This window comes from Passer domesticus, chromosome 3, assembly GCF_036417665.1.
Source record: "Passer domesticus isolate bPasDom1 chromosome 3, bPasDom1.hap1, whole genome shotgun sequence".
In the NCBI taxonomy this organism is placed as follows: domain Eukaryota; kingdom Metazoa; phylum Chordata; class Aves; order Passeriformes; family Passeridae; genus Passer; species Passer domesticus.
This window is the reverse complement of record NC_087476.1, coordinates 118,686,286-118,694,844: the sequence shown is the minus strand read 5'-3', so window position 1 is coordinate 118,694,844 and position 8,559 is coordinate 118,686,286. Positions and strand designations below refer to the sequence as shown.

The 8,559-nt window shown below is 62.3% G+C and overlaps 2 protein-coding genes across 3 annotated transcripts; one reads left to right on the top strand and one right to left on the bottom strand.

The window, feature by feature from the left end:
• The first annotated feature begins 328 nt into the window (after positions 1-328).
• On the top strand, positions 329-3,990 carry THBD (thrombomodulin). Its single transcript, XM_064415471.1, has one exon. The coding sequence runs from the start codon at positions 502-504 to the stop codon at positions 2,185-2,187; it is 1,686 nt and encodes a 561-aa protein (XP_064271541.1). The 5' UTR covers positions 329-501; the 3' UTR covers positions 2,188-3,990.
• Positions 3,991-4,560: 570 nt separating this feature from the next.
• On the bottom strand, positions 4,561-6,997 carry SSTR4 (somatostatin receptor 4). Of its 2 annotated transcripts, XM_064415473.1 has the most exons (3): positions 6,843-6,997; positions 6,389-6,529; positions 4,561-5,978 (listed from the first exon to the last, which is right to left on the bottom strand). In XM_064415473.1, exon 3 carries the CDS (start codon positions 5,929-5,931, stop codon positions 4,690-4,692), a length of 1,242 nt encoding a protein of 413 aa, XP_064271543.1. In that variant the 5' UTR covers positions 5,932-5,978; positions 6,389-6,529; positions 6,843-6,997; the 3' UTR covers positions 4,561-4,689. The 2 variants fall into 2 exon arrangements, with proteins under 2 accessions (XP_064271543.1, XP_064271542.1); XM_064415472.1 differs by lacking the exon at positions 6,843-6,997 and having other exon boundaries at positions 6,389-6,836.
• Positions 6,998-8,559: the final 1,562 nt, after the last annotated feature.

Sequence of the window (8,559 nt, the reverse complement as noted above, 5' to 3'; positions counted from 1 at the left end):
ACCGCTGTGGCAGCAGCTGAGTGACATCCCAGCGGGAGGAAGAGCCCGAGGGACGAAGAGCCCCGCGGGAGGAAGATCCCCGCGGGAGGAAGATCCCCGCGGGAGGAAGAGCCCCGCGGGACGAAGATCCCCGCGGGACGAAGATCCCCGCGGGATGAAGAGCCTCGCGGGACGAAGATCCCCGCGGGAGGAAGATCCCAGGAGGGTGACAACTCCCAGCGGCGCTGCCGTCACCCCGAGCCCCTCCTGTGAAATCCCGCCGTGTTTCCCCCTTTTCCCGAGGCTCACCCCGCTTTCCCCGGTCCCGCCGCCCCCCCGGCTGCCGGGCGGGCCCCGCCGGGGCGGAGCCGCCGGGAGGATGCGGGAGGGGACGCGGGGCCGCGGGGCGGGGGCGGGGGCAGCGCCCGGCCGGGATTCACCGCCGCGGTCCCTCCCGGCCCCGCGGGCGCTTCCTTCCCCCGCCGGGGCCGCTATAAAGGGGGCGGCCGGGAGCAGCGGCCCATGCTCAGCTCGGGGCGCCGCCGGCCGCCCCCTCCGCGGGCCATGCGGCCGCTGCTGCCGCCGCCGCTGCCGCTGCTGCTGCTGCTGCTGCTGCTGGGGACGGCGGCGCTGGCACAGCCGCGGGACCTGTCCCCCGCGGGCGCGCAGTGCCTGGAGCACGAGTGTTTCGCCGTGTTCTGGGCGTCCCGGCCCTTCTCCGGCGCCAGCGAGGGCTGCGAGCGGGGCGGGGGACACCTCATGACCGTGCGCTCCACCGTGGCCGAGGAGGCGATCGCGCTGCTGCTCCAGAACCGCGAGGGGCGGCTCTGGCTCGGGCTGTCGCTGTCGCCCTCGCTGTCCTGCACCGAGCCCAGCCGGCGGCTCCGCGGTTTCCACTGGATCACGGGCGACCGCCGCACCGATTACACCAACTGGGCGCCGTCGGGGCAGCGCTGCGGCGAGCGCTGCGTGACCGTGTCCCGGGAGCTGCGCTGGGAGGAGCGGCGCTGCGAGGAGCCGGCCGAAGGCTTCCTCTGCCAGTACAGCTACGGAGGCAGCTGTCCCCGCCTGGCCACCCAGCCCGGCGTCCCCGTCACCTACGCCACCCCTTTCGGCGCCCGCGGAGCGGACTTCCTGGCGCTGCCTCCGGGCAGCGTGGCGCTCATCCCTGACCTCGGGCTGGAGCTGCGCTGCGAGGACGGGGACGGCGCGGGGCCGCGCTGGGGCCGCGACACGCCGGGAGCGTGGCCGTGCCAGCTGGGCGGCGGCGGCTGCGCGGGGACGTGCGCGGAGGAGCGCGGGCGGCCGCGCTGCTCCTGCCCCGAGGGCGCGGTGCTGGCCCCGGACGGGCGCGGGTGCCGCTCGCCCTGCGAGGGAGCGCAGTGCCAGCACCACTGCGTGGTGGCCGGCGGCTCCTTCGTGTGCATGTGCTCCGTCGGGTACCGGCTGGCGGCCGACGGCGTCAGCTGCGAGGACATCGACGACTGCGACAGCGAGCCCGGCCCGTGCGAGCAGAAGTGCGTGAACACCAAGGGCGGCTTCGAGTGCCAGTGCCACAGCGGCTACAGGATGGTGGACGGGCACTGCCAGCGCCTGCCGCCCTGCTGGGAGATGCCGTGCGAGCAGCGCTGCGAGGAGCTGCCCGAGGGCTACCGCTGCGGCTGCCACCCCGGCTACGCCGTGCACCCGCTGGACGCCACCCGCTGCCGCCTGTACTGCAACGCCACCGAGTGCCCGGCCGTGTGCGACGCCGGGGGCAGCTGCGTCTGCCCCGAGGGCTTCGTGCTGGACGGCGAAGAGCAGCTGTGCATGGACCTGGATGAGTGCGACAGCGGTCACTGCGAGTTCAACTGCACCAACACCCCCGGGAGCTTCCAGTGCCATTGTCCCCACGGCCACCAGCTCAGCGGCGTCGACTGCGTCCTCATCCCGGACGGGGATGGCGAGGAAGTGTTCTCGGGGGATTCGGAGCTGGAACAGCCCACGCCCGTCCCCAGCCGGTCCCCGCCGAAAGCGGAGCAGCTGCACCCCGGGGTGCTGGTGGGCATCGCCGCGGGTGCCCTGCTGAGCCTCCTGGCCCTGCTGGCTCTGGGATTCCACCTGGCCAGGAAGCGCTGCCGCTCCCACGGCTCCATGGACTACAAGTACAGCGGCCCCCAGGAGAAGGAGCTGGGGCTTCAGCCCGTGCCCTCGGCGCAGAAGCCCTAGGGACAGCGGGCGGGACGGACACTGGACACGGGACACTGGGAGGCCGGACTGGGTGACATTTATCCGCCCCCCCTCCTCCCCCCCACAGCCCCTTCGCGCCCCGGCTGGAATTTTCGGATGACAATTCGGGAGAAGCTGTGATCACATCACTCCCAGAAATACTCGCTGCTTCCCGGCCGGCTCTGGGAAAGCTGGCGCCGCAGAGCGGGGACAGCAGAGCACCCCGAGGCTGCTCCGCTCCCGCTCCGTTCCCGCTTCCTTGGCGTTCAGCTTTTCTTTTCCCGAGCGGGCGGTCGGGAAAACCGCAAGGAAAAATCCAGGAGGGGCGGCTCCGTGTGCAAGTGACTCTAAATCCGTGGGATGAGAGCACGGTGTGACCAAGGCGGGGACTTTGGAAGGACACCTCCACCCAAACCCCCCTCCCCCGGGCTGGACGGTTTTCCCGAGCTGGGAGGCTCCTGCTTTCCTTTGGGATGGGATTTGTTTGTTTTAAGCTGAGGGGAGGAGGAGCAAAGATGTTGTGGGAAGCACTTGTCACCTTAAGCCACTGGTGACAGCAGGGACCCGGCTCGGTGTCACCAAGGTGGGACTCAAATTCCTGAATCCCATTCCCTCTCCTTATTTTTTGCGGGATGTGGAGGTTAAACAGGGACACGAAGGCTGCTGGGGTGAATTTTGTAGGAAAGGTTTGCGGTGCTGCAGAGCCACATCCCGGTCCTTCCATGACTTTCCGCTGTTGCCTTAAATTCGATTGTTGGATTTGGGATATTTTTACGACCCCTCCTACCCACAGGGATTTTCCCTGTTCCCTCGTGCAGGGCTGACTCTGTCCCAGGGCAAAACATTCCCAGGGGGCGGCATCCAGCGCGCCGCTCATTCCCGGCCAGTGACTGGGGCGGGGGGAATTCTCAGAAGGGTCTGGTTTTCCAGCTCCATCCTTCCCTGGGGAGCCAAAGGGAGCCCTGCTCCGGCTGCCGTTGGAGCAGGCACTGGCAGCTTTATGCCAGTGAAATATTATCCCGGAGCGGCGGGAGTTCTGTTCTGTTCCCCCACATTCCCCCCCTGCCACCCTGTGAACTTCCCAGCACACAGCATCCCCCCTGGAATGCTAAACCTCCGCTGCAAATTCCCAGGAAAATCAAAATGAGGCTTTTGTAGGAATCGTGGTTTTCCTAAAAGGTCGAAGGCTGGATAGCTGAGGGTGCTGTTCATGGATCCCTGGGGATGGATTAAAGTGAAACCTCACAGAGTGAGGGCGGTGAATTTGTGGCTGTGCCAGGTTTATTTTAGGACAGTTTGGCTGCAGTGGGAAGGAGGGAGCTGTTGTGATCATCCATAATTATCCATGATTATCCAGAAAGAGATATCAAAACATAAAGGTGTCACTTGGGAAAATACCCAAGGAAAAGGAAGGATAAGGTTTGAGAGTGGAAGGACTTTGCTGAGGCTTCATCCCACCTGCAGAATCCGCTTCCCATGGATCTTTCCTTGTTATCCAGCTCAAACCCTTCCTTGTTCCTGGGTGGATCCAAGGTTTTGCCACCACATCCCCAAAATCTCCTCCTCCCCCCAATCTCAAATTCCCACTGCGGAGTTTTATCTTATCACAAATTCCTTCCTTATGGTGTGTCGGAGTCCTGAATTCCCGGCACTCCCTGTTTTATCCTCTCCCCACCCTGGCCTGCTCCCCCCGGGCCCATTTGTAAATCCTTATTTATTTATTGGAATTTTACCCTGTGTGATGGAATTGTCTCATGGAGATCCTGTGTGGACACCAATAAAGTTTTGCCAGTCTGGTTCAGAGGAACTGCTCAGAGACTGTTCTTTCTCCCCTTCCCAAAAATTCCACCAGAAATCCAGGAAAACCCAGGAGCATTCAGGGCAGCACAGGGATGAAACTGTTCCCGGCTGGTTACTTCCCCAGTGGGATTAAAATGGAAGGAGTGAGCCATAAATAATGGACAACACCAATACCATTCCAAGGACAAAGTTAAACCTCAAATAAGCTGGAAGTGGCTCACTCCATGTGCTGTTCCTCACCCCAGGGTTCCAAGCTCACCAAAATTCGATTCTCCTGGTTTTTGGGTTTTGGGGTTTTTTTTGGTGGAAATTTGGTCCTGGGTGTGCTAAAATCCTGGGAATTTTGGGGAGGGAGGTGTGTATGGTGGGATCTCATTCTGCTGTAGATGCAGCAGAGCCGACGGGCCTTGGGATTTTTCCCGGTGTCTCCCTATCTCTTGGGAAGAAATGGGAATTTATTATTTATTAATCAGGAGGGCCGTGTTCTCCTGATTAACATTTTGGGATCCTCCCCATGCCCGGTGAAGGCTCCTGGATGCCGGAATAACGGCAATAACCACTCAACCCATGGAATTTGCTCCACCCCAGGCCAGTCTTATGGCTTTTTATTTCGGAGAGCGGCGCGGCGCAACCGGCGGTCGGACCCAGGATGGCGGGCCCTCTCCATCCGGCATCCCCTTTCACCCCGGGTTTCGGGGTCCCCTAGAAGGGGGTGGTTTTGGGGAGGAGGGCCCCGGGCGCGCAGCAGGGCTGGGGGCGCAGGGGGTCCTGCTGGCAGGCCAGGGGGGGACACCCGCAGCCCTTGGCGTCCCCGCGGGGCGCGGCGCAGTAATCCAGCGGCTCCTCCTCGTCCTCGCTGTCCCCGCCGTCCCCGTCGGCGGCGCGGCAGCAGCACAGGCCGGCGTCGCGGCAGCGGCGCAGCACGCCGTGGAAGGAGTTGCGGAAATTCTCGGAGAGCAATCCATAGAGGATGGGGTTGGCGCAGCTGTTGGAGTAGCTGAGCAGCAGCGAGGCGTTGTGCGCGCTGGCGTCCAGGCGGCCGGGCAGCAGCAGCTCCAGCAGCTGCACCACGTAGAAGGGCAGCCAGCACACCACGAACATGGCCACCACGGTGACCACCAGCCGCGTCAGCTTGCCCTCGGAGCGCCGCCGCTGCTGCCAGCCCACGCCCTGCGCCACCACGCGCATCTTGCCGGCCAGCAGCAGGTAGCACAGCGCCATGGCCACCACGGGCAGCACGAAGCCCAGCGCGCTGCTGTACACCACGAAGGCGGCCGCCCAGGCCGGGCTGGGCCACAGCAGGTCGCAGGCCACGGCGCGGCCGTCGCGGGTCACCGCCGTGCCGGCGAACACCGGGATGGGCGAGGCCACCAGCAGCGCCAGCAGCCACACGCCGCCGTTGACCAGCTTGGCCACGCGCGGGCGGCGGTAGGAGGCGGCGCGCAGCGGGTGCACCACGGCGATGTAGCGGTCCAGGCTGAGCACGGTGAGGCAGAAGACGCTGCTGAACATGTTGAGGCCGTCCACGCCCAGCACGGTCCGGCAGAGCGCGCGGCCGAAGGGCCAGCGCCGCAGCGCCGCCGCCGTGGCCACGAAGGGCACGCTGAGCATGAAGAGCTCGTCGGCGATGGCCAGGTTGAGCAGGTAGATGTTGGTGGCCGTCTTCATCTTGGCGTAGCGCAGGATGACGAAGATGACCAGCGCGTTGCCCAGCAGCCCCAGCAGGCACACCAGGCCGTAGATGCACTGCAGCACCACCATGCCCGCGATCTCCGCCGCGCTCCCGCCGCGCTCCGGGGCGGCCGGGGCCTGGCCGGCCTCTCCCGCTGCCGCCGCTGGCCCTGCCGCCGCGCTGCTGTTGGGGGGCGGCTCAGAGCCGGCCCAGCTGGAGATGCTCCAGAGGGGAATCCCGGCTGCCAGGAGCTGCTCGCCGTCTGTGCTCATGGCGGGAGGTGATCCATGGACGGGAGAGCAGCGGGGATGGGGTCAGCCTGCGGGCAGGGCACAGGGGTGAGGAGTGCGGGGCGCAGAAATCCCAGTGGCCACATTCCCCTCGGATTGGGAGCCTCCATCCACCACCCCCTGACTCCCTCCGTCAACCCCCTCCCTGCCTGGGCACCTCCACGTCATTCCTCAGGCCGGAGCATCCTGGTTTTTTGGGATCTCGGAGGCAGTGGGAATTAACCCTGCATGGGGCTCCTCAACCCAGGTGGGATGGCCTGGGAATCCCAGCCTGGCCTGGGAATCAATCCCAGCCTGGCCCAGCAATTAATCCCAACCAGGCCTGGGAATCAATCCCAACCCCGCCGGGGAATCAACGCCATCCACCTTAAGGAGCCCCCGCAAATCTCGAGGATTTCATTCACCCTGCCAAGGAGAAAGCCAGCCGGGAATATTTTACCTTTCAGTATTCCAGGGATTGAAGGAGCCTCACTACTTCCTGCCGGGGGGAAGAAGCCGCTGTGGGAAGATGCTCCGGTGGGATCCGTCGCCAACGGAAAGTCCTACTTGACCTGGATCAGATGACCGGGAAGATCCGGACCTTTTAAAGCGAAAGACAAAGCAGGGATGGACCCGCAGGGTCTTCCCCCTCTCCCGCATCCCTATGCCGCAGGCATCGGCTTTCCGTGAAAAAATAAACGCGGCGCAACTTTCTGCTCCAGGATTTCCTCTGGAAAACAGCGCAGCGCCCTCCGCCCTTCTCCCGCCGGGCTGCGCTGTCCTGCGGCTCCCGGCCGGAGCATTCCCGCTCCAGCGGCTCCTTCCCGGCGCTGCGGAGGGCGGGATCCGCAGCCCGATCCCCCCCCCCGAATCCCAAATCCCAAATCCCGAATCCCGCATCCCGAATCCCGCACCCCGCCCTCGCTTCCCCCCGTGGCTCCGGGGAGAGGCAGGAGATGGAGAAGGAATGGTTGCCTTGGCAACGCATCCCTCATCCCGCATTCCCGCCGCGCATTCCCGCCTTCCCTGCGCTCGTTCCCAGCGCTGCAGGGCCCCCGGATGCTTCCTGCTGGAGCCCCTTCCCTGCGGCACTGCATCCCAGGATTCCGGGTTTGGGAGGTGAGGACCAGCCAAACCCACCGGGAATTCCATCCCATGTCGCAGTCTCTGCTGGAACTGAGGGTGAAAGAAATAAAAATGGGAAGATTTTTTTTTTTTTTTAAATAAAATAAAACCAGTTGCTGGGTTTGGGGCTTTTTTTGGATGAGAAAGATCCAGGGAATCTCGTCCCTGGCAGCAGCTCAGCTCAGGTGATGGAATCATAGAATCATGGAATCATGGAATCAAAGGGTAATAGCGTCATGGAATAAAGGAATCACTAAAGTTGGAAAAGCCCTCTAAAATCATGGAATCCAATGTTAATCCAGCACTGATCCAGGTCCCCCAGTGTCACATCCACAAGAATTTGAATTCCACCTGGAATAAGGAGTCCACCACTGCCCTGGGAGGGAAATTTTCCTGATATCCAACCTAAACCTCCCCTGAGGCCATTCCCTTTTATCCCGTCTTTTGTTCCCTGGGAGCAGAGCCCAGTTCCCACCTAATTCCTGGCACAGACTTGTAGGGAATGAAATGCCCCCAGATCCTCCTTTTTTCCAACATTCCCTCCTCCCTCAGCTCCTCCTTATCTGATTTATCCCAACCCTGGCCAGGAAGCGATGGAGCAAACTTGCCTCAGCCATCCCAAAATCACAACTTAGGGAATTTTTGGGAATTTGGAGCTGGCAGAATGAGCCCATTTGGGGCCCTACTGCCAGGATGGGAATAGGGATAAACATCCATATGATACTCCTGGGAATGGGCTTGGAAATCCTGGGAAAACAGGTGGATTTTCTCCTCGCTGCTTAAATCTACGACCGTGGTTAATGGTGCAGCTGGCACTGATCCCGCTGGGAATATCTGGGATCCAGGGAATGCTGACACTCCATCTCCACTCCCAATCCCATGGGGTGTTCCAGTGGGATAAAGGACAATGGGATCCCTCTGTGCTGACACAGAAATTCCCGGGTGCCAGCCCAGGAGCTCCGGGCGTTCCCGTTGCAGCCGGAGACCGGAAAACATGGAATTAAACAATGGAAGTGGCCGCAGATTCCATGGGCCCCCTCCACCTCCCGGAGCAACAGGAAACCTTTAAATGCTCCTTTACTGTAAAGGAGGAAACTCCGCCATGGATTTGAGCCACACGGTGGGCCCAGAATTCCATGGAAAGCTCTGGGTTGGGAGGAGCAGGAATAACCTTGGCTCCAGGGGGAAAATTCCGGGTGATTGGAGCCTTGCTGTGGGATAAGGATGCCCTGATTAGGATTTCTTCCCATTTCAGGAATATCCATAAAATCCTGGGATATCCCCAGTAGGAAGGGACCCACAGAGCCCAGCTCCTAGAAATCCTGGGATTCTCAATCCCACCCTCAGGAGATGCCCCAGATCCCAACCCTGGAGCCTGCTCTGATGCTGAGGGAAAAGCAGAATTTGCTCAGTGCATCCCAAGGAATGTGTGGATCTTGGGATCAGCAGATCTGGGATTTTAAGAGCTGGGGTTCGTTGGGAGCCTCTAAGTCAAGGAATTCCAGG